At 36.6% G+C, this 24,407-nt stretch overlaps 3 protein-coding genes across 3 annotated transcripts; 2 read left to right on the plus strand and 1 right to left on the minus strand.

Annotated features, from left to right (window-relative positions):
* Window positions 1-145: 145 nt before the first annotated feature.
* LOC113665961 (histamine H2 receptor) lies at window positions 146-4,372 on the minus strand. The gene is made up of 2 exons (XM_027181703.2): window positions 2,658-4,372; window positions 146-550 (listed from the first exon to the last, which is right to left on the minus strand). The coding sequence occupies exons 1-2, from the start codon at window positions 3,424-3,426 to the stop codon at window positions 225-227; spliced, it is 1,095 nt and encodes a 364-aa protein (XP_027037504.2). The 5' UTR covers window positions 3,427-4,372; the 3' UTR covers window positions 146-224.
* Window positions 4,373-4,708: 336 nt separating this feature from the next.
* On the plus strand, window positions 4,709-14,917 carry LOC113665975 (uncharacterized). Its single transcript, XM_027181719.2, has 13 exons — window positions 4,709-4,892; window positions 6,385-6,727; window positions 7,933-7,993; window positions 8,381-8,516; window positions 10,576-10,663; window positions 11,381-11,468; window positions 11,578-11,675; window positions 11,906-12,002; window positions 12,475-12,577; window positions 12,662-12,708; window positions 12,818-12,931; window positions 13,283-13,400; window positions 14,113-14,917. The coding sequence occupies exons 2-13, from the start codon at window positions 6,610-6,612 to the stop codon at window positions 14,263-14,265; spliced, it is 1,221 nt and encodes a 406-aa protein (XP_027037520.2). The 5' UTR covers window positions 4,709-4,892; window positions 6,385-6,609; the 3' UTR covers window positions 14,266-14,917.
* Window positions 14,918-16,403: 1,486 nt separating this feature from the next.
* On the plus strand, window positions 16,404-24,305 carry LOC149047905 (uncharacterized). Its single transcript, XM_089199796.1, has 12 exons — window positions 16,404-16,625; window positions 17,252-17,312; window positions 17,425-17,563; window positions 18,629-18,716; window positions 19,186-19,273; window positions 19,354-19,451; window positions 20,000-20,096; window positions 20,560-20,662; window positions 21,652-21,698; window positions 22,152-22,265; window positions 22,734-22,848; window positions 23,112-24,305. The coding sequence occupies exons 1-12, from the start codon at window positions 16,520-16,522 to the stop codon at window positions 23,196-23,198; spliced, it is 1,143 nt and encodes a 380-aa protein (XP_089055922.1). The 5' UTR covers window positions 16,404-16,519; the 3' UTR covers window positions 23,199-24,305.
* The last annotated feature ends 102 nt before the right edge of the window (window positions 24,306-24,407 follow it).

Below are 24,407 nucleotides of genomic sequence, written 5' to 3' on the forward strand. Positions count from 1 at the left end.
ACCTCAAGTCCTTTTTGCACTTCTGTCGAGGTAAAATTTTAAGTTTTGAACGATCAAACAAACAAAATGAATTAGGAGAAGGCTGTAAAATAGTCTATTCTCAGCTTAGTCAACATGGTATGCTCAAATAACATTGTAAAATGTGTCGTAAAAAATAAGCTGTTTCATAGAAACAATTTTTAATTTTGACACTGAGTGTTGTGGATAAAATCTTCCTCTAAACATCACGAGGTGTTCGCGTGGTTTGAAGTCACGTGACTAGACACAGTAAGGCTTTCAAGATCTTGTTTGACGTAACTGAGTCGTAAACCTTGATTGTTGTTTGACTCTCGGTGGCATCTTCTAAATGTCTTTTGGAAAGCTCTCCTGTATTCATTGTTCCGAAGAGAGTAAATCAGAGGATTCAAAACAGTGTTGGAAAACGTGAGAAATAATAAAATTTCCAAAGTCCGTGCTAAGGAACAACCTGTTGTTTGTCCAGCGAAAATTTGCACTAAAGATGCCACCACAATTGGAAGATAGCAGCCCAGGAATGCGCCAATCACAATCGCTGCAGAACCAAAACAAACAAAAAAACACAAAAGTTAGTATTTGAGGCCAAGAAACAGGGATCTTTTTACAGCTTTCAGTGGTTCGGCTATTAAAGAACTACAGGATATTAATATTGATTTTGAGAATAAAAAGTAATTTATCTTACTTGCCTTTAGGCGATAATGACAAGTTTCCATTAGGGTTAACGAGCTCAACGCAATGCCTGTTATGATTATTGCATAATCTGAAGTCCTGATGACTGTAAATATCTGTTGTAACATTCAGTTGTGTGCACCGCACATGAGGTTTAAAACGGGGAGATTAATTTTGGTGGTTTTCCCTTCCTACTTGAATGATATGAAAATTCTGTTCGCGACCCGAATATTCCGTTAATCCTACAGCAAGCACAGTGACAACGAGTTATTTAATGAACGACATTGAAACCTTAATCCACGAATCTCCAGCTAATGACCTTTTAATGCTCGGGGTTTGCGGATGAGTGAATTGCTTGCTAGTAGCTAATGACATCCGCCCTCTTATTTCCCCATTACAGATAATATGACGTTACTCAGAGGATTACGATGTCTTTGAGAGAAACGGTCATTTTCATGCACCCTTAATTTCCATTTGGAGCAAACATCAAACCTTCGGAAGATTTCACGTAATCTACAATGGGCAATTTACAACCGATCTGAAAGGAACGAATGGGGTTTTTTTTGTCAAGAAAGCCCCCATACGATGCAGCAAAATGATATCTCGGCTTCCTTTCCCATCTGGTTGCTTCGGGTAGATAGAAAAACAGCTACTTGATTCGACTTCTCCGAGATATCTTCTGAGTCGACCTTAAGTATCTACGAGGAACCGTGTTTTCGCTGCATAATCTCTGTTATTTTTTCTTAACCTATTGACCCATTAGATACGGAATGATGTAAGATTCTTCAAGCAAAACCTGACCGTGCTCCACATGAAAAAATTTAGACCTCTATGATACAAATTTAATAACAGGCCAAAATAAGTGCAGAGCAAATTATATCATGACAATTGAGGTATTTGACTGAACTAATCGAAGAAAATGATGAGTAGTTTTCAGAATTTCTACTCAACGTAACAGAAACAACAACACCACCAACAGGGGTCTGTGAAGCATGACGCAACATTTTTTCTTTAAGCAGTAAACATGTTGTTGCGGCATACAGCATAGTTTGTATTTTGCACGTGTTCCATTGTTTTTGTTTTTTTCCATTCCATAGATATTGCAAAGTGTACTTTTCTTGTATTAGTGCATGTTGGCTATTTAGTAAGTCTCGACGCAGAGTTTTTACTTTTGGTGACGAAAAATAATTTTCAGGCTTTCTTCGGATTTGGAGAACCTTTCTTTTGTATCAAGAAAGCTTTGTTGAAGGATTGATTCTGTGAACCGTTGTGGCTTGCTTTACCTTTTCAGGTCATGTTTTGTGTATCGCAAAGGAACGTATATTTTTAAGTGAAAAAGGGGGTCTTTATGCTCGTTTAGAAGAAGCAGCACCTTGAAGATACCTGACAATTCCTATAATATCAAAACAAAATTCGTGTTTCCGCAAAAATTGTTCACTTTGCTACACTGAGAATTGGTTGACAGACAGAAACTCATTGCTATATTCCAAGAAAGAGATAAAAAAACATGACATGTCACCATGCAATGCAATGCTATGGAATGACCATACGCTTGGTCAAATGACACTTTTTTTTTTGCCCGACTTAAAACGTGGTTGTCCTACTACTATTGTTATAGGTAACATCCATCACATTTGCACTTACTATAAACATCAATAATCCACGCAGTCAGGTTCAACTGCCCCCCTCGGGTGTTAGGAGAGCCAGCTCACATCAAACCCTTAACCGCGGTTGTTTTCGTCTTTTCGTCTTGTTGATTAGGGAAACTTTGTTATAATATATTTCACTATGGAATGGGAAACATACGCCAGAGAGAAAATAAAGCACAAAACTGGTGCAAGGATTTTAAAGGAGGGCGAAGATTGACTCAGATTTTAGACAACAAACTGGAACTGAGAATTAAGGTTAAATTAGCCAAAATTCACAAGCCGTGACGTAGCTCGGTTAATGATACTCCAACAAGATAAACTTACCTAGCGTTTTGGCCCATTTTCTATCACGTGTTCGGGGAAGACCACGAACATGTGGCACTCTGACTGCCGAGATCACAGCAACACCAACTCTGTTGGCTTGATACCAAGCAACTTTGCTAATTCGACAGTAAGCCCACATCATCACAAGAAGTGGTAGAAAGAAAAGAAAAATTACGTTCACACTCATATGGAAGCGATCCTTTTTGTCAATTTTTTCTATCGAACCTTGCTCCATGCATCCATAGAAGCTGGCATAGCCACGGAGATCCACTAGCGCAGCAGGGAAGATTAGTATAGAAAAAACTGGGATGATCCAGATCGTTAATAAAATCACAGCTGTCCTTGTCGGGGTAACCATGAATCTGTAGCGTAATGGGTAAAATATTGCTATGTATCTGTCCAGGCTTAACGTAAATAAGTGCAAAATGCTGATGTAAAGAAGACAGCCAAATATTCTGCCCATAAGTGTGCACATTATAGGGTTTTTACCAACGTTAAAGTAAGTCAAAATTTGGAAAGTCATAATTTGAACGGAGAGTAAGTCTGACAAGGCCAGGCTTGCTACGGCGTAATTCCGCACTGAGGCTCGTAGTTGTCTGTCTTTAAGAACAATAAAACAGATACTTGTATTCCCCAAAATGTTCATCACGGCGATAAGAACAAGAAAAACGGTTTTGAAGATTGTCGCTGTAAGACCGGATGAGGTTAACATGTTGGATGACTCGGTGGTGACATTCTGTGCCCATATTTCACTTGTCGGCGGATCCATTGTCAAAATATCTGCCACCAAGAACTAATCGAATTTTAATTCAAGGGTAGCTTTCAAATAGCGTGATTAGTAAACCCACAAGTGTAGAGATTCAATCATTGTCCCGGGAGCATCAACGCTCTTCACGTTTGCTTCCAGAATAATCTTAATCTCCCTTCCTTGATCAAGGTCACTTTGCGTTGTTTAGAAATTTCTTGATTCCAAGGTCAGGAAAATGCGACGGGTTGTTATTCTTGTCATTCTTTCGACCCGGGAGGGCTTTATTGCTTTGATTTACTGCCTCGCTGCATTCGAAAAAAATTTTATATATAGTCTACTTACCATTCACGCCTTATCTTTCTTTTGCTTTTGTTTTTAAAGCCCGCTTTGTTTCGCTTGTTTTCGATGTGGTGTGATCCTCTAGAAGCGTTCTATCAGTTTATAATGTCCTAAAATCTAGACTGTTTTCACGGTAATAGTTTCCAAGATAATAATTGCCAAGGTTTCTATGGCAGCGCACTCCAGTCTTCTGAATGCTCTATGAACCCTCGAACCCACAAGATAACAAAATTGAAGACCCCAACAATGGCTTCCGCATGAATCACATCAAAAATATTAGACTTGTTTGAGTCCTCGAAAGAGCGTGAAATTGCTTCCACCACGAGTAGTTACTTGCCTAAGGTAGACATGTCTTCTCTTTAGACAGAATAGGCGCTGTCCGGACGAATTCGTAAGATTCAAAGAGAACTTCCATAGATTATTTGTACCGCTTCCATACTTGTTTAGCGTAGTCTACTTCCCACATGCTGTTTCTAAAATTAGACGATCCCGAGCTGTTTAAAACTATTCGAAACATGTTTTGTTATCATCGAAAGTAATAAATCTTTTAATAAAAGTTCCAAATTTAGAGAAAGCGTAGGCACTTGTACGCCATTGTCCCCAGAGTTAGACACTAGAGATGCCAACAGAGTATAGACGGACAGAAAATATTGTTTACTTGACCTACTTTCCGGTTGGTTAGTTTCAACACGTGTTTTGCAAAAACTTTGCCTTTGGCTAAACCAGGAACTCTTGGAATTTGCGGAACTATTATAGAAATTGATTGCATTCGAAACTGAAATAGCTTTAAAATCTCGGCTTTATTCGCTTGTCATAGAGTTTTACAGTGGTCTTTTTTTTCTCCCATTTCTTTTTTCATTAGTGATGGGAGGACAGAACTTACATTCAAACTATTCACAGTCATCTTTATTGATGAGTTTTAAAATAGACGTTATTGAAATTCATGATTATGAAGTTGTACTGTGTGACATGCAATTACACGTCTCTTTGATATGGACATACAAATTCTACAAATTTTTGACTGACTTCATTCTTCGTGAAGAGTAACACTTGTTCTTACTTACTTTTAGAAGCGGAAACTTGGAGACGTGTACTTAGGGCTCTTTTGGGGAAGAGAATTGACAAGACCTCACCGCATTCAAGGAGACGTAAGCTTGAAAACCGTGATACATTTGCTAACCACACTAAGTAAAGCAAGGCAGTATGAACCAATAGAGAGGAAAGCATCCGTGTTAGACAGTGGTCAAACTGTTGTGTAACAAGCTGATTTTAGAAACAATATCAGAGACTATTGCGCCATCGTAAATTCATTAAAGTTTTCCCTGACAAGCATACTAGCGCGCTACATTCGCCATCAAACGACACATGTCAATGCAGGCTGACTGGAGAGAAGTTTCCTTCAAACTTTTGATATAATTTCCTTCAAAAGTGTCGTACGTAATAAGGCCAATGTTATCCAGGACAATTTTTCATCCAAGTTTAGTATGTCAGTCTTCTGCAAAAAAAATTGATATTTTTCCCATCGGGTTTCATCGACAAGGATCATCGGTTATCAAGGGAACCCTTTTCGAAGAAACACAGAATCTTTATTTGACTGAACCTGTCCTATAAAAAGATCTTTGCTTGCAATACTGTCATTGTCTTTAAATATTTGACTCAGTGAAACATAGAATACCTCAGAACGAGTCCTTTAGTCCTATTTCAATTCAGAGTCATGCCAAATTCCATTCGTTATCGGGAAGTATTGGATAACTGCTTACTTTCCTCGCGTGCATATGCCTTTGACTAAAAGGAGCTTAAGGCTAGCTTTTCTTTTTTCGAAAGCGACGAGTGCGACGGGTCCATTTTGGTCACTGTTCCCTCTGTTTTTTTTTTTTAATATGAGTACTAATAATATTGCCATAAACCATCTAGATAGAGTCTTGTAAACATCCCAGTTAGAAGTCATTTGACTCAATCTTTGTACTCTCACGTCATTAAACTCTTATTTCAATTTTTGATTTCAAAACTTTATTTTCATTAATTTTTAAAACATTGACTTCCTTGAGGGAGACCTCCTCTGCTGGAAGAAATGGGTATTTTAAGTCTGGAGCAAATAAGAAACAATGTCAGTTGATTTGAAGCTTGAGAAGTGCTTCTTCCACTTTGGATCAGATGACGTTTTATGGTTGTTACGGTGCTCGTTTCTAAAAAAATTTATCTTAAAGTTACTCAGCAAATTTTTTTGCGGTCCACTTAAATCGCTTACGTGCCCTTTAGTAGTAATATCTTAAACAATCATTATCTTACTCCTCACCTCGCCTCTCTCGCGTGTGCTAAATGATATTGAATAAAAAGGAAAAGTAGCACGTGAAATAAGATATAATAAATGACTGATGAAATGATGCGTACCTCTCGCTTGCCTTCGTCCATGGCGGCACTACACAACACTTCTCGACACAGCCGTTAAAGTGAGTACATGGGGTTGAGGAGCAAAAAAAACCTCTAGCGGGCCTTCGCTCCAGTATGTCACGCAGACTTCATTTTGGCCTGTCACGCAACATTTCTAATTTCAATTAACACAGTTTAGTTTTTTTTTTTTAACTCTCACCTCTCACCATTTGTGTTATTTTATAACAATTTCTTTTTTATTTTTCAAAGCTCTTTTTTTTCCGATCCGTGATTCGATCCGGTCCGATCCAGATTTTGTCAACACCTAACGCGGACTCCACATGTGGGTTGTAATACGACATGCAAAACCATGTTAGTTGCACCACAGGGGGTCTCTCTGTCAGTTAGTGCAGATCAACAAGGAGGTGACACTTGGCGAAATTTTGCTGTTCTCGGCGGAGTTGGGTGCATTATTTTTCTTCGGATCGTTTTGATATGGCTAGTGGTGCAAGTGATGACACATCCATGAAATTTTGGCTTCGGGCGGAATCGAAACCGCACGAACAACGCACTCCACTGACACCAGTCACTTGCAAAAAGCTACTTTCTGCCGGTATGTCTTTTTAAACTTTATTTTACCGTGCACTAAGTCAGTTCTAGCGCTTATGAATTTATTGTTGAGTTACTCAATCAATGTTTATTGAATAAACTTGCTGATTAGAGTTTTAGACTCGCTTAACCGTTGGTTTTTTTAGCTTTTGTAAAATAATAGTGGGTGTATCCGTTCAATACTCGCTCGCATGCCCAGTTGTTTATTTTCACTGCACAAGAGAGTCGTGGTTCTCGTTGAATCTCTTTCAAAATGCTTATTTTCGCCAGTCCAAATGAAAAAAAATTACTTTACATGTATTACGTGATTCTTATGAGTGCCACGTTTTCAAGGTACATTTTTTTGCGAACTTTTTTCGATTTTTTAAAACATTCGACTTGATATGTGTCGCCATGCTTTCCATAATTCCGGGATGAGTTCTCAGCGAGTTTGTAGGCGCCCAGTCTCGATGCCATTTAAAAGAGACGAAAAGCAGGTGAATTATATTTTTGAGAAAAGACTTCTTTTGGCGTGAAGGAGACTTTTTAGCTACTACTACAACGTGTATAATAGAGTCTGTTAGCTGTTGATATGTTTACGAAATCATACGAATAATCTGCATACCACGAGTAATGGCTCGAGCGAAACGAGATCACAGTTATGGTTCAGTGATAAAAAAGAATATATTTGCAAGCATAAGATCTCAGCTCTAATTCTGTCAATAAGATAAAACGGCCCGCAAACTTGACCTTGAATATCCATTTTGATTTCTGTTCAATTACGCAAATTAACGATATCCTTGGTAGCGCGAACATAATAGCCGTTTGGATTTCGCGTGAGATCTAATCCCGATATTGTTCAGCAACTTTAAAGAATGCTTAAAACCGAATTATACTTGATAAAGTTAATCTTGTGCGGAACAAAATTTTTAAGTGCGTTAGCAAAGAACAATTTTGGTTTGATATTCGACTGGTAATCGCTGGTGCGTTAAGAACGAATGCCGATGTATTTTCCATTTAGTAAAATAAAAGAGGTCCACATAACAAAGGATCAGTGACGTTGAAATCCTCCGAAAGCTGTGCACATCACATGCAAGACTAGGAATAAAAGGAGATCTTTGTCATGTTTTTCCCAGCCTTGATAAGATTGATCGATAAGATTTACCTGGTCCGAGTAATACAAACAATTTGGAGTTCTTATCAACATTGTTTTGTATTTTCTGTTTAAAGGTCACCAGGTTTTTGTGGAAAAGTCTGAAGACCGAGTTTACAAAGAAGTTGATTATGAAAGGTGGTAGATTGAGATTGAACATTGAAAAATTGAGAAAGTAACATAAAAGTTCTCTAGATATGGCTGGGTTAAAAGTTTCAAGTTTAGGTTGCAATAGTTACAAGAATGTTTAACTCTTAAACACCCAGGAGTGATTAATATGTCACTTCTCCCTTCAATGTTCATACATTATCCAGCAAACAGGTAATGAGAAGACTCAAACTAATCAAGTGGAAGATGTTACCCTGATCTAACACCAAATGCTTGTGACCAGTTTAGAAGGAAATGTGTAGCACAATCAGATCTTAGGAGTTAAAGGGTTAAGATTTCATGTTCTTGGAATCCTAAAGATCTTGAAGCTTTTATAAACTTTTTTTAAATGTGGTGCATGTTTTATTTTTCATATAGGGTTGGTTGTAAAATTGTTGAAGAAGGAAGTTGGACAGATGCTCCTGCAGATGCTTACATAGTGGGGATTAAAGAACTGCCAAACGAGGATCATCCTCTGAAAAATCCTCACATTTACTTTGGCCATGCCTATAAGGTGAGAAGTACATTCTGTTTTGTCTTCTAACTTTGAATCATTTACATGATATCAATGAAAAATGCAACATTTTTTGAATGATTTCAGAAGTAGCCACAGAGTTTACCATCATCCCTTGTTTAACCCACATTCAAGTAATCTTTTATTATCATTGCTTGTTTGAAATCTGTTTGGTAGATGGATTCCTTTTCTGTATAAATCTTTTTAACATCTTCAGAGAGACCCTTTGTCTGGTAAAGTTGTTTTATTCAAGCTTACTGTTTCCTAATCTTTATAGTTATTAATGACTTTTTTTTTAGAGATGTAGTACATAGGAGTAAATGGTTTGTATTCTGGACTTACATTAATGAAGTCTAGATTCAAGTGTGAGCTTGGCTGGTTGAATTATACCTTTGAGTAAGAAATGAGATACTATCAAAATAGAAGCCCGTATTCAACCATACAAAGACCGTGAATTGGTATCAGGGAAGCTGTTGAAATGCTAGGAGGGGAGTGGGGAAGTGTGAAGGTTTGACATATGATTCATCCACCTGAGGCATAAGCCAGTTGGTCCATGCAGCTAACTTGACTGGTTATCAGAACTGGGTTTAAGATACTGCAGTGTTTACCTGCATCAGGGCTGTAAGCCATTCTGGAAGTTGTATTTATTCTGATGTAAATTAGTTAAAATCCATTTTGGACTAAGAAGCACTGAAAACAATGAGTGGGTTAACACCTAATACTTCTACCTGAATCTCCAGATAACTTACAGAATATCTTTATAATTATCAGTTTTTATGTATTTGATTGTTTTCAAATTTGCAGACTACTTTCTGTTCATCATGGGTAGAGGAATGCATGAAACATTACTCAACCCTTTCACTCCCGAGATCTCATAAGTAATTCTCCTTACTAACTGTTGTACAATTTTTATGATTTTAGTTCTGAGAATTTGTTATTGGATCAACTGATAATCCCTTAATAGATATTTCTCTTTATTCTCATCACTTGTCTGCTTAAAATTGTATGGATATAGCAGAGAGAAATTCTCTCTTGATCACTTGTGGATGTTAAAGGGTTAATAACTGTCTTGATAAAACAGAAGCAACCTTTGGTGCCTGCAGCTGTAGAATTATAACAAAAGCTTGGATTTTACAAGTATTACTTGGTTTTCATTGTTCTATGAAATGTGACAGTAAAGTTACTACACATTCTAACAGAATGTTGCAGCCAGAATGCCTTGTTACAACACGATGATTCAAAGAGTCATCGATCATTTCGAAATTAACAATGATGTTTTCTTCTCAGACGTGGCTGTTTGACTTTGTGCTGTCAGGGGACACAGGTTAGCCTGGAACCCTGCTGACTTAATTTCCAGTATTAGACATTGTAGGAATTTTGGGAAAAATTCCTACAAATGTGATTAAGTTGGTTTTTCAAAATAAATGCTTTATGAAAATATCCTTGTCTATCCAGAATTTGTACAGGCATCTCTAGATACTTTAAATATTAGGATCTTTATTGAGAAATTCCTGGGTAAAATTGCATGTCTTGTAATGTGTACACATACAAACTTGTGATTATTATGAAAAACCATGACCAGTATAGAATTCTTGGCTATTAAGGCGGAAATAAATTTTAGGATGGGCATGCTTCTGCAATGGAACTGATTTGTTTGTTTCCATGTTCATTTACATGGACAGTACTTTTAAGTTTTTTAAATTTCTTATACAATAATGATGTATAATGAATGATTATAACATCAGAGAATTTCTTTTCTTTTATAACACAAATCTTACCACACCACTCTCTCAAAACATTCACCTAAAGTCTGATGGAAGTTTTTGGAAATAATTTTTACTTGTTAAAGAGAAAATATGATTGATTTGCAAAGTGTTGTGGTTTCATTATAATTGAAATTTAAAACACTAGCAGCTTGAAAAAGCAAGTAGACAAAAATATGAATAACAGGAGGTTTAATAAAAAAGACTAGTCATGTTAATGCTGAACTTCAAAAGCTTGTTTGCCTATTGTGGCATCAGGAACTTGTTTGCTGATTCTGTTACTGTGTGTTTTTCAGGGACAGGATGGCTGGAGTGACCTGCTGCAGAGGTTCCATCAAGGTGGTGGTGAACTACTTGATGTTGAGTTTATTGTCAATGACAGTGGTGAGTACTTTAATTTCTAGCTTTAAACAAGTTCCTTGTTTTATGAGATTGTAGTCCACCTCATGTGACCATTCAGTAAGGAAACAAGTTTGAAACAAGTTGCACCTGCAGACAGGAATATTGCAGTCATGGAGATGTCACAAGTGAGAGACTCAGTGGAGGGTTCAAGGTCTGAGAGCTGGCTGGGTTGATGTGTTGTGTTCTTGGGCAAAACACTGTAACAGTGCTTCTCTCCACCCAGGGGTATAAATGGGTACCCACTAGTGGTCATGGGAGCTTGATGAAAGGCAGGGGTTGGTTGGCCTCACACCCAACTTCCCTTCCTTCCATCTTCTAGCCAAGTCAAATTTAGAGAACAAACTGAGTGGCTGCTTGAGTTGATGCATCATTAAATATTAAATCATATGACCACAAGAATATGGTAGAAATGACAATTTGAATGAGAAAAATCCAAACAATTTTGATACCCACCAGTAAAGATAGTCAGAAACTATGATTTGCTAGAGCATACTGCATTTGCAATCAAGCCAGAGCTCCAACCAATTCACATGGTATCTTAAACCATAACAAGCTTCTCTTGAATGAGGTGACTTATTCAGAACAAAGTGCTGACTGCCTTGTAGAATTTGGACTTTGAAAATAGGAGTCAATTCTTTCTGTTATTATCTGGCTGAACAGTTTTTCAAAACAAATGATGTCTGCTGCTTTTCTTTGTAGGTAAACGAGAAGTTGCTGAGTTTGGACCAATGGCAGGAATTGCTGGAGCTGCTCTTGCAATAGCAGTTTGGTGTCACCAGCAACTTAAGTATGGATTTCATTGAAAAAAATTGATGAATCAGTCTCTTAGCTCAGCTTTATCAAAAAAATGTAAACAAGTTCTGTTGTTTATTTTTTAAAATGATGTTTGTTATTAGGCCGAATGAGATGTTCCCAAGTGTTACTCCATACATGTCTGAAGATGACATGGTGAACCACTTGAAAAGCCAATTACAGCTGATTGCAAATGAAAGAGGTATGTCCACAATGTAATTATTTTCAAATGAATTATTAATATTTATGGGATTAACCTCCTGGACTGTCTAAATAAAAGCTGATTGTTGTTGGTGAGATGTTATAGGATGGAAAAGGAGGAGATTTCAAAAGAATCTGAAACTGAGGGAAAAAAAGTTTCTTGAAAAACAACTTAAACCCTGGACCAGGAAGTAATGCAATGTCTATTGAGTATCATGTCACATTTGGTAGGAGTTCCTGAGATTTACCCAAAGGTGTTGATTATTGGAGGAAGTGGTCGTTGTGGCCAAGGAGCTGCTTACATTTTGGAGAAGACTGGAATTCCAAGGTAAGTTTTTTTTTCAATGAAACTGATAATGTGTTTCCCCAAGACTTTTCTTTTAACCTTTTAACTTCCAAGATCTGATTGTCAATTCTCCCCTCTAGCTGCTACACATTTCCTTGTAAATTAGTTACAAGAAGTTGGTGTTAGATCAAGAAAACAACTTCTACCTGATATGTTGGAGTATTCTCATTACCTGTTTGCTGGATAATGTATGGATAATATAGGGAGAAGTTTCAGGTTAATCACCTCTGGGACTTGAAGGGTTACCTTCTACTTTTTTCATAACCTTGAACTGTAGCTTTTGAAACTTCTTTCCCCTCCCTCTACCCATAATATTTTGAGTACCCCCTTGTGAGGTGGTTCAGGGGTGTTTTCTGAGACAGTGTATCAAGGAACAATAGTGCAAGTGTATTCAGATGTGATATGTGTGCTACAGTTTTGGTTTAAGTTATCAGTTGTTATTTTATGTTTGCAGCAAAAACATTGTCAAGTGGACAAGACAGGAGACACAAGGTGGTGGACCTTTCCCTGCCATCTTGAGTTATGACATCTTTGTCAACTGCATCTTCTTGTCAAAGGTAATGATTGAAACTTCATTTTGATTGAAAGTGTTTTAAATAATGTAGTGTCTCTTATAATAGTCTTGAATTTTTCTTTGACAGAAAATCCCTCCATTCTTGACAAAGGAAATGTTCCATAACAACACCAGGTATTCTGAGAAAAACATGGTTGTCAGTTAGTTGATTCTTCTCATTTCAAGTTCTGTTGCTTTGTTATTTTTCCAGTTTAACCTACCTGTATGTTTCTGGTTGTTTTAGAAACTTAACAGTTATTTCTGATGTGAGTTGTGATTGTACCAGTCCTGATAATCCACTACCAATCTATGACACTATTACTACCTTTGTGAAACCAACACATCGGCTTGATATGAGGTGGGGAAAATAATTTGAGTTGCATAAATTATTTTACCAATAGTGAGAGGCTGTGAGAGTTGATAGACCATTCCCAAGCTCTAAAACCCTTCATTTCATAATGAGGCTAAGTGCAGGACCTTTTATGTCCACAGGGTTGTATTTACATGAGAACAAGAAGCTATTTTCTTATCATAAAATATGTACTTAAACCCTCATTTTAAAACAAGGGACCAGTTCATCTCAAAAATTGCCCTGAAATAACTATTCCTTTGCCTATTACAATGTATTCACTTTGGCTCTCAATGATATCTTAAGTTGTTCAAAATCTTTAAACTTTAATTCACTTTCCAATAATTTATGTCTTTACAGCCCAAGCACCAGACTATTGGATGTCATTGCAATTGATCATCTTCCATCCCTTTTACCAAAGGATAGCAGTGATAAATATGCTGCTAAACTTCTTCCTTTCCTTTTGAAACTGCCTGAGGTATGTCAGTGGATAAATAAGGGAAATTGTTTGCAAAGTGTTGGTTACAGATTGAAGAAGTATCCTTCGGAAACCATGATTTTTATCTCTGCCATTTGTAATTGTGGTACTGACTAAAATTTTAGATTGATTTCAAACAAGTAATCCAACTGCAGATGTACCAAAGATTTGACAAGATGCAGCTATTTTCTGAAATAACTGTATTTTTCAAAATAGCTTTTTTAACAATTAAATTTGTTACTAAGCAACCAGGTAGCTGTATGTGGCTTGAAAGACTTCAACTCAGAACCAGAGTGGGAACAAAATTAAGAGACAGAGGCTGAGAACTAGTTTAGCAGCATTTGTTACATTGCATCTTGTAGTACCCCTTACTAACGGCCAAGTTACTGGGTTGTTCTCCAGAATGGAGGCTTTCTTATTTTGCATTTCCAATGTATTGGTGGGCAATTATTGTCAAAAGAGTTAGTTTCACTTCAGAATCTCTGCAAGAACTAAATGTTTATGTGTACTCCTTTAACAAGAAATGTGCCACAAATGTACCAAGATCATACTTGGAATTAAATACTTGGAATTAAATAGGAAAGCGACCTTGACAATATTGTCCTATGTTTTTGTTACCCTGTTTTTCTTTTACCATAAACTGGGCAAGAAGCCTTTGGGTATTATTTTAGTGAAACCAAGGTTCTGATTTGCTGCTTGAACTCATTTTTAGGCATCCACTTATCCTCCATGGGTCAGAGTCAAGAATATCTACAGAGACAAATTGAAGGAAGCTCTGGCAGGGATTGAAATGCGAACCAGGAAGGAATCTGTAGCAAGAGATGAAGCAGAATTGTCCTCCTCGTCGGAGTTTGAAAGTGAATGAAAGACACTTATCTAAGGGTGGTTCTACAATTTGATATCTTGTCCACCAAATTTTTATAATTTGATATGTAGTCCACCATATTTCAGATGCCACTTAATATTCTGCAAGATGTTAATTTTTTTTTTTTTTTGAAATGGACTGATTCAAATTCATACTGGAACTTGATAAGGAAAAATGTTGAGATGATTTTTTGATCCCATCCAGTTAAAAACACTTCATATCTCATTTTGACCTCTGGCACAATGATTACCAGCATATCAGTTCCATGGTGGGACTGTTTGAGTCACTTGATTGAAGAATCAGTGTTTCATACTTTAGTGTTCAGTTTTTTTCCTAAGGGAAGTTTCTATCATGGATTTGAGGTGGTGTAGTGAGCAGGAAATTGTTTTGCTGCAGTTAAGATTCACCCAAAAGCAGGACTTCTCACATTCTCTATCATATATACTGAACTTATAATGTTGGGGCAAAATTGTATGGTTCACTTTGAAGGTCTCTTGTGACTCTATGTAATAAGCCTTAATAATCCTTGGGATTTCATGGTACCGGTGTTTAATATGCAGTTGTATACACTGACACTTGTGTTAAGTTTTTGTAAGCTTTCTGATTTCTAGTTGTAATTGTTTTTGGCTCTTAGTAAACTGACATAACAGAACATTGACCTTTAATCTCTTCGGCCGATCATTGACAGAAAAAAGCTTTGCAAACATACAACTTTGAAAATAATTTGCGACGCTTTTTTGGCTCTGCATCTCGCACAACAACGAGAAAGATTGAGACCTCGCGAAACAACGTGCCCCTTGAAGGACCTGCTACAGGGTTGGCCAATCCTAGCATTATTGGGACGCAGTACTAGCAAAGTCGCGTATTTTTTTATTGAAAGTAAAATCATCACAAAACCATACAACATTGAATAGCTTTTTAGTTGAACAATAAGGAGCCATTTAACCCTTAATTTGGCGGCCCGAAAAGCACCCTTGACCCTTTAACCCTAAGAGTGATTAACATCCAATTTCTCCGTACACTATCATCCCTGAAACACACTTAGGTCAGGAGAATAAATGAAATGATCATAAACTAGAGAAGCTCTTGATTTTTAAAGAAATTCACGTTGTTAACACCTTAAGAAATGCATAGAGAACCGTATGGGAAATATGCACAAGAATGTCAGGGTGTAAAAGTTAAAGAATCTTGTTTTCAGGAAAAACTTAATCTTTTTACCCAGAGCCCCTTTCTTGAGCTCGATTTCTGCTGTTTTTTGAGTCCCATCTTCGATTCTCCCGAGACGGACCTCTGGGGTGAGCGCAGGCTCATTCCCGAGTAAAGGCTATGAATTGTGCCCACGTGCACCCCACTCCCTAAGCCAACCCCTTCCTTCGCTTCGCTTTAGGAAATCATTATACATTCGAACACGGACTTCGAATCGTAACGGACTCTTCTTTGTACTAATTTAACAATAGTTTGTCTGCCTTGCATTTCAGAGGCAATTCGTTGAGCTTACTGCTTTCGTAATCTTTGCCCCGTTTTCTAGAGAAAGAATTCAAACGAACTAGACTCAATCAAACTGTTTTATTCCACTCTCGTATTCGCTTAAGTACAACGGGTGTGTAAAAAGCTACTCGTGCAAAATATGTAAGAAATCACTGTCTTATACGATATTCTCTACATTGTGATTGGTTGTTGTATTGCTGATTTAAAAGGTCATTCAAGGTTGCGTTGATCATGTAAACCGATCAATGTCCCAAAATCACTTAAGGCGGTGCTTCCAGCTCTTGACATAATGTTCACACTCATTATCTGACATGTGTCACGCACGAATCGCAAAGTCTCCGACTCTGCTGTGTTATATGTGTTGTTTTGGAGTGTGATTCAGGTTGATTTTTACTGTCCCTTAATATGTGCACAAACTCCTAAGACTAATATATTTTCCAACGATTTCATCGTAAACGCGTCCTTTAACTGAAAAAGTAAACTTTTCTGAGCGTCTCCTATCTCGAAACAATACATCTAAAACAGAATTTTAAAGGCTTTTAGTGAATCAAAACTCCCACCTTATTTTACCAACCACCTATTTCCATGCTCAAAAGTAAACCCCCGCTCCACCGCCCCTCTACACTGTGTCCTTATACTACCCCTCCCTTGATGTGATTGGTTTTAAATACGTCCTGGCAGAGACAGTCGGTGATAACCGTTACTGTGCTGGATATTTCTTTTGTAACGAACAGTAAAGAGGAGTTGTAGTATTTTTAGGAATATAATGAGTAGTTGTAATGTTCATCACATTTGGCTTCGCGCGGAGACAAAACCAAATGAGCAGCGGAGAGCTTTGACCCCCGATAAATGCCGGGAGTTAATCGAAAAAGGTAAACTTGAAGGTTAGGTTAGTCCTTAGCGAATGATGTGACACTTGTCCATAGGACATAAGCTAGTGTATTTCGAGGAACTCTTAAAGGCTATTTATGTCTCCCTCGTTAGAAATGTATAGAAGTGTTAGATTAATCCTATATTAATATTTTGGTCGATTTCTGGGTAAACAGTCGCTCTTTGCTTGCAAGAGCGCTATGAAGAATAGAAACTAAACAAGTTTGTGTTGGGATAAACTTTGGCTTCTTAAGATGGCCGATGGAATACCTGAACCAAGGACTCTATCTTTGAGCCCATAATTTCAAGTTTGACCACTGCATGGCAAAGGTCGTCAGAACCTATTTCCAAAATTATCACTTCGGTTCTTGAACGCCCCACAGTGGAAAGGTCAAATTTTGACATTTTCCCTGCCGTTCAACCTCTTCTTGCATGAAAGGAGAACTACTCCGGAGCTGACAAATTAAGGTCCCGCCTGACCTGTTTTTCAGACTCTGTCAGGGAAAGGCCCTCTAATCAGATAATGCTATTTAATTGCAACTGCTCGGGTGTACTACCCATTTTTATTTCCTCACTAAGAGCCAGGATCTGATAGAGTGAGTTAATTATCCAACTTTTTTTTTTCTAGGTTTTCAAGTTTCTGTAGAATATTCTGACCAGTCTGCCTTCAAAAATGAGGAATATCAGTGGTAATATGCATGCTATTTTTTTGGTCTACAGTTCTTCAGGGTGAAAAGCACTTTTGTTATCAGTCATGTGTAAGTTAATTTGAGGCTGATTTTCACATTTTTTTTTTTATAGCATACCAGGAATCAATATGGTCCAAGCTGGATCATGGGTCAATGCTCCGAGTGATGCTATAATTTTGGGGCTCAAGGAGCTTCCCCATTCACATGATCCAGTATCTCATAGACACATTTACTTTGCTCATGCTTATAAGGTAATGTTACCAAGCATTTAGCTTTAACAAAGGGGAGCAACATCCAGATGTGGTAGAACAAACACTTTGCATAATAATTACATAACTCTTAAAGGGGATTAAGGGCCTAATTTTTCATAGGGCAGCTATCTTTGCATATATCTTTTTAAAAATAGTTTTGAAGTGAGGCTTAAAAGAAAGGTCTAGATTCAGTGTAACACCTAAGATTTTAAAAGTTGGCTGAACATCAGTAATTTCATATGTGATTAGGGGATCGTGGGCATGATGGGGTTTGCTCAATGACTTTCAAATAGTTGGTAATAAACCACCTAGTCAAGTCTGTTATACTTTGAGTCACAGTTGATGGAACTTCAGGTGGATGTTCTTGGGAAGTGGGTTGAGTCATGTCATCAGGATATAGCCGTAAGGAGGATGTTACATGTCGAGAAGTTGATTTTATTCAAATTTTCAATAAGGGCTACAAGTCCTCAGCTTCTATGTTTGCTATGAATGATCAACTAAAAAGGTTCGAACTAAAAATGAAGGAATGGTAAAGGGCTAGCTTTGTTGGCTCAGTTGAGTTGCAGTCAGCTGAGCATGTTGCTAGCAGAAAACTATCATACATAAATTTCCTTCTGAGTTGAAAACAAACCTTTTAACTAGAAAAAGGCCTAAAGGGCTCTCTTGTAGAACACCACAGTGGGTTGGCAGTCTGTCTGAAACATTCCATTGCACTTGAAATGAAGACTTAGGTAGTTTGTGCAATCTATTTTGTCTTGGGTGCAAACTAATTTACACAGAACACATTTCAATGATCATTTACAGTTGCAGTTAAGAATGACCAAAAAAGCTTAATTTTTTGTTTGATGCAAGAAATTGACTTCATTTAATTCTCTTTATAATTAATATTGAGAAAGTTTTATATTGAAATTGGATATTGGTCCTGAAACCTTTTTATGCCTGCTTCATTTACTAAACAGGATAGAGATACTTTGTTGAGTGTAATGATGAGATATCTGTAAGAGAGGGTGATAGCTCATGACACATAATTATCAGTTTTAAAAATCCCTCATATTTGTCTCACAGAATCAGACAGGTTGGGCAACATTACTCCATCGTTTTATTAAGGGAGGAGGCAGCATTTTAGACATTGAATTCATGACAGATGAAAATGGTGAGTTGAACATCATCAAGCCCTTTTGAGGACCCTTTCATTTTGTGTACAATCTCTTGAGCTTTGGTGCTGCACTTGCACCAATATTATTTGTCCACCAGCCCCCTTCGTATTTTCCTACCTTAGGTTACTACTATTTATTCAATGCTCAAATGTTCCTATTTTCCTGTACCAATTCTAGCATTCGAAACATTTAAAATCTTTCAGGTTCTTGTTCAAGAAAGGTTATGGTCACTTTAGAAAAGACATAGAATTCTTGAAAATCAATAAATTATTGCAAGAAGGGGGATGGAGAAGGGAGAAAATTTAAGTGAATTCAGAAAGGTTCTTGTGATTGGAATATCAATTGATACCTTTTGCTCCATTTGTCTTGGAAGACTCCTTGGGATTTTCTTGCTTTTTTCCCCTTAATTGCGTATAAATTTTGTGAAGTCAAGATGATTTAAAGTTTGAATTATTGTTTTTTAAGGTAGAAGAGTTGTGGCAGAATTTAGTGGAATGGCTGGACTTGGTGGAATGGGACTAGGAATACTTGCTTGGTGCCATCAACAGTTGAGGTATGAGGTACAAAAGGTAATCTAGTCTTAAAAGATAACTTTTTAAAGGTCATGTTTAAGTTTACTTTCATTATCAACAGTCCTGATAAGCCAATGGGTGAGGTGAAACCATATGGTAATGAAGCTGCTTTCATTGATCACATTACACTACAAATCAAACAAGTTGCTGAATTAAAAGGTATTTATAGTGTGAATAAACAGTCATCCCTCTTCACACCTCAATTCTGATTCTCTACAGAAAATGAGCTAAAAAATTGGTGGTGCCATCCACTTATGTGAAAGAATTCAATAGTGTTAACCATCAGTTAAATGAGGATCCAGGTTGTTTTACTTTTTAGGTCATTTGTTTGAACAAAGTTGGTGACAAGTTGGAGCAACTGGTATCTGTTGCAGACTGCTTTATGTGTTCTGCTTCCTTAACACACCACTGTAGTTCATTCTACTGGAATTACAGATCATGTTTTATTTCTCTTAGGAGGAGTAAAAATGTTGAACTTATTACATTTGGTACTTCAGATAACATATACTCAGGTGACCTCTTGCTCATCGAATGTACCACCCAATTTGGAAGGTTATCAAATATATTGTTACCAGATTAAGTGTGTGAAGAGGGATATGTCTGTTTGTGTTGTTGTAAGTCTACATTCCAAGCAAAATTAAGCACACATGCTTCACCTTGGATAAAAAGAATATTGTTGTATGATTGCTTGTCATTCTTCATAATAGGTGTTCAAAAAGTTTTCCCTCGAATTATGGTGATTGGTGCCTTGGGTCGCTGTGGAAGAGGAGCATTAGAGATTGCCTATAAACTGGGTATTCCGAAGTGAGATCTTGATTTAATATTACATTACAGAATATTGTCAATAAGCTCCAAGCAGTTGGATAATGAACAACTTATTGGATGTTTTGTTGTATAGTATTGGTGGGCATGTTTGTACTTTGACTGGCCCTGTGGGCACAACTCATAAGAATTCTTAGCAATACTGCACACCAAAATGTCCATTATATATATACTATAGGGTTATTACCACATTACACCAATAGTCAAATGAATAACCCTAGACCTAAATGCATAATTGAATGAATGAGTATTAGATTCATAGAAATTGATGCAACCATGAATAATTCTTTATGAATTTGTTGGATTGCTAGCCAAGGTTATTTTCAAGGAATGATTTTGAGTTAACTGTTAAAGTTAGTGATTTAATGAAAGATAAATGAACATTGAGTTTGATCTGCAAAAACATTAAGAATCTGATTATTCCCACTATGGATCTCACTGGTAGGTCTTCTATAGCAGAATGGGACTTGGAAGAAACAAAGGCTGGAGGACCATTTGATGAGATACTAAACAATGATATACTTGTTAACTGTATTCTTCTCACTGAGGTATGACTGATTAAATGCAATTCAAAGAAACATTCACACAAAAACAGATGTGTTTCTGAAGTAAATGATATTTTGACTTATTGTTAAGGTTTACAAAGAGATAAGTTTGTTCTTCAAAGGTTAGCTGAATTGTAAGTCATTTCTGGGAGAAAAGTCTGAAAATTTTTATTTGGGAAGTGAACTTTTGCCTCTGAGATACTCATTGGGTGTGATTATCTACTGAGCTAGGAAGCCACACATGTAAAATAGGCCATTTTACAGTTGTGTACTTAGTTGCCAAGTCTTTGATTTGGAGTGAGGCTGAAGGTGACTTTGTTGTGATAGAGACCAGTATCTAGTTAGCATGATAACAAAGTAATTTGCATTTGAAAAGCAACTAGGTTTGTATCATAACAAGGTCAACCTTAGCCTCACTCCTGCTCAAAGGCTTGGCAACCAAGCACACAACTGTGCTCCCAACTTGTATATTTTAATAGCTCAAGTGGCAGTGGCATCCAGTTAGTGTCATGCAGTTAGGCAAAGGTTTCCTTTCTTTCATTGTAGTTAGTAATTTGTCACTTTTTAGAACATGTTATGTTACTTTTATCAAGCACATTTGAAAAGACAGCCCTGATGAGATGCTGATCATAACAATGTACTTGAAAAGCAAGCTTATTTCTTGTAAAATTGTCTTTTTTTTTCTAAAACTACATCACACTGCATTTTTCTGGCACATCTTGTCAAGTTTTAGAAAAGACTCATTTCAACATAAATGTCGTCACCAGTATTTTTGAAAATGTTAGCTCTCAGTCCAAGCTTCAACAAGTGGTCAGATTACTCCAGGTTATATAGAGAAATTTTTCCAGATATTGATTGTTGGATATGAGTATACTTGCTGAAATATTTCTTCGCAAGTGTTTTATAGAGTGGATCAGAATTATGACAATTATAGTACTTGTGAAATTGGGAATAAGAAATTTGTAAATGAAACTTTGCAATTTCTTCTCTAGGAAATTCCACCATTTCTCACAAAGGAAATGTTAGAGAGAGAAAATAGGTAGTATATGCTTTTGCCTCTTTGTATGAGATGTAGGCCTCAATCTGGGATGGTTTATCCTATTACTGAACTATTCTTTTATTTTTTTGTTAGCCCATGTACAGGTAATTTTTTTTCCATTTTCATGATAAACCCTTGACACTCAAATGTTGGTGTGCTATTTTCCATACTGTTCCTTAATATACTTTTCCTAAGGTGCAGACAAAGAGAATTTATTTAACAATCAAAAGCTGCCTAAGTTAGTGATCATTTCCTTATGATAATGTGAGGAGAAATTGGACAGTCAGGCAGCTTGGTACCCATTTATAATCCTGGGTGGAGAGAGGAATGGTACATGTTTTCATCAAAACACAACTGTCACAGCCAGATCAAATCTTGACCTGGAATCCTGCATACTAGCCATTGAGCCACAATGTCTCGTTAAAGCAATTCACAGTATTATTTTATTTCCAGGAACCTGAGTGTGGTGGTTGATGTTAGTTGTGATCCCAATAATCCATACAATCCTTTGCCTTTCTACAATTCGATAACGTCATTTGATAAGCCCTGTGGCAGAATAAGGTTAAGGTAGGTTATCAAAACCTTATTTTTTTTTTGTATAACATTAACACGTGCCAAAAAAAAAAAGAAAAGGCAGTAAGATTTCAGGCCTTTTTTTCCAGTTGAAACAGTGGTTTTTCAGAATGTTATTTTGTCTTATTGTGAGAAACAGATCTATATTGCTTTTTCAGGTACACTTTGTAATTGGCTGTAAATAATTAGCTCTTGCTGGAAAATTGAAACATTTCTTAATGTAAAATTAGACTATCTGCAGTAATTTTAACATTGGGTTATGATGATCTTTTCAAATACTTTGCCATCTGTGTTGTCTCTTGCCATACACTGATTGGCTCAGTTGAAAGTTTTTGGAATCGTGTTCCTTTCTGTGAATGAGATTGGTGTGTAAGTGACCTTAGTAACTGTTATTGCATTGTTAAAGCTTTACAATTTTGCAGTTCCTTCTCTGTTAATTTTTTTACATTATTTTCTTTTCAGATGTGCTAAGCCACTTGATGTGATAGCTATAGATCACTTGCCTTCTGTTTTACCTCGTGAAAGTAGTCAGAGATTTGCCAATAAGATGACTCCTTATTTGCTGAGATTAGGTGATGTAAGTATATACAATAACTCAGTGTTGATCTTGTCAGTGATTTAAGGTTGTAACAAATCGGTACTAGGTAGAATGCTTGTATCCCCTCCTGATACCACCCCTCTAGAATTCCAGTTTTGCTTCAGAAACGCCCCCACTGCCCCCTGCCTTCCTCCTCTGGAATTTTCAATAACTTCTCTTAAGGGTGATGTTGCTATTTCCTTTCACTAAACAATAATTACCAGCAGATTTATTTAAAGCACAAATCTTTAATTGAATTGTAGGATCCTGTATGGAACAGAACCAAGAAAATGTTTGACCAAAAAGCTGCAGAAGCAAAAGCACTTATCGATTCTGGTGTGCTCCATTAAAATTTAAGGAATCTTGACAAGATAGAAATGGATTGATCTGGAAGCAAAATGGGAGTAAGGAGTGGTTAGTTAGATCATTTTAAATATTCAGAGGTTTTAAATTTCCAATTCTTATTCATAAATTATACATTGCCTAATATGCCTTACAAATGTGGGGATTGTGAGAATGATTCTTAAGGCAGAATTATTATCAAGTAACCTTTCTGACTTTCATTTCTCTAAACTTCTACTAAAATATTAGAAATTATTTTACAATTTTAAAATCACCTGTCTTTTAAATTTGATTTTTAGCAGCCTAGGTGTACTAATGTTAAGAGGTGACATGATTAACTTCCTGGTGCATGCAATTGTTTAGACTGACAATGGTCTTGTAATCTTTTCGTGTCATAAAGCATCTTTATTCATAACTGATGGAGTGAAATTTAAGAACTGCAGAGTAGTTTGTTTCCCATTATATCAAATTAATTTCGTCAGTTATGTGGCTGGACCATGCAGCTGGGTTCAGGTGAATTTTTATCATTTGATTTGAGCATAAGCTCTTAGCTGCTGATATCAACAGCCTATTTGTACATTATTAATATCTTATCTGAAAAAAATTGTATTTATCACTGATGGAGGACCTCTTTTCTAGTAAGGGAATATTTTTATACTCATGCAGTGTATATTGAATTATTAAGCTACTGCAGAAGCTTATATTGAGTCAGTCTTCTATTTGAATTTTACAGTATCCTAAATCACAAAGAAGTACTCAAACACTGAAATTCTATCAAATTTGAAATTTCAGGTATACATAAGTGCATAAATGGAGATCTTAGTCAAATTATTATTTTATTTTTTTAACTTAAATTGAAAAATAATGAAGGCTCAGAAAAAGGGGGTTTGAGGTTTTGTTCATCTACAAATGACAAACAATAATAACAAAAACAACAAAAAAAAGTGGTTTTGAATGAAATGTGATTCTGTATTTTTTTTTTCACTTGTGCTGAAACCTTCTCTTTTATTTCAAGTTAATTTCTCAGTTTTTACATGTTCACACATTCACTCTGAGTTCTGTTTATGTCTATATGTCTTGGCAATGCAAAAATAAAAAGGTTAAAACTTTAAAAATGTCCCAACTACCCTAATTGCTTCCAACATAGGACAAGTGATGGATTGCAAATACGTGAAAATGGGAATCTAAACATGTGACACTAATAAGCCAAAGAGGGC

The sequence above is a fragment of the Pocillopora damicornis genome, chromosome 3 (genome assembly GCF_964200805.1).
Source record: "Pocillopora damicornis chromosome 3, jaPocDami1.2, whole genome shotgun sequence".
Classification (NCBI taxonomy): domain Eukaryota; kingdom Metazoa; phylum Cnidaria; class Anthozoa; order Scleractinia; family Pocilloporidae; genus Pocillopora; species Pocillopora damicornis.

Excerpts from the sequence above, each read along its gene's own strand:
- LOC113665961 (XM_027181703.2), bottom strand. The coding sequence starts at position 3,426 with ATGGATCCGCCGACAAGTGAAATATGGGCACAGAATGTCACCACCGAG. Across the intron at positions 551-2,657 it reads AAAATGGGCCAAAACGCTAG|CGATTGTGATTGGCGCATTC; the intron begins GTAAGTTTATCT and ends TTGGTTCTGCAG.
- LOC113665975 (XM_027181719.2), top strand. The coding sequence starts at position 6,610 with ATGGCTAGTGGTGCAAGTGATGACACATCCATGAAATTTTGGCTTCGG. Across the intron at positions 12,003-12,474 it reads GAGAAGACTGGAATTCCAAG|CAAAAACATTGTCAAGTGGA; the intron begins GTAAGTTTTTTT and ends TTATGTTTGCAG. Across the intron at positions 12,932-13,282 it reads ACACATCGGCTTGATATGAG|CCCAAGCACCAGACTATTGG; the intron begins GTGGGGAAAATA and ends ATGTCTTTACAG.
- LOC149047905 (XM_089199796.1), top strand. The coding sequence starts at position 16,520 with ATGAGTAGTTGTAATGTTCATCACATTTGGCTTCGCGCGGAGACAAAA. Across the intron at positions 17,564-18,628 it reads ACTTTGCTCATGCTTATAAG|AATCAGACAGGTTGGGCAAC; the intron begins GTAATGTTACCA and ends TTTGTCTCACAG. Across the intron at positions 21,699-22,151 it reads ATGTTAGAGAGAGAAAATAG|GAACCTGAGTGTGGTGGTTG; the intron begins GTAGTATATGCT and ends TTTTATTTCCAG.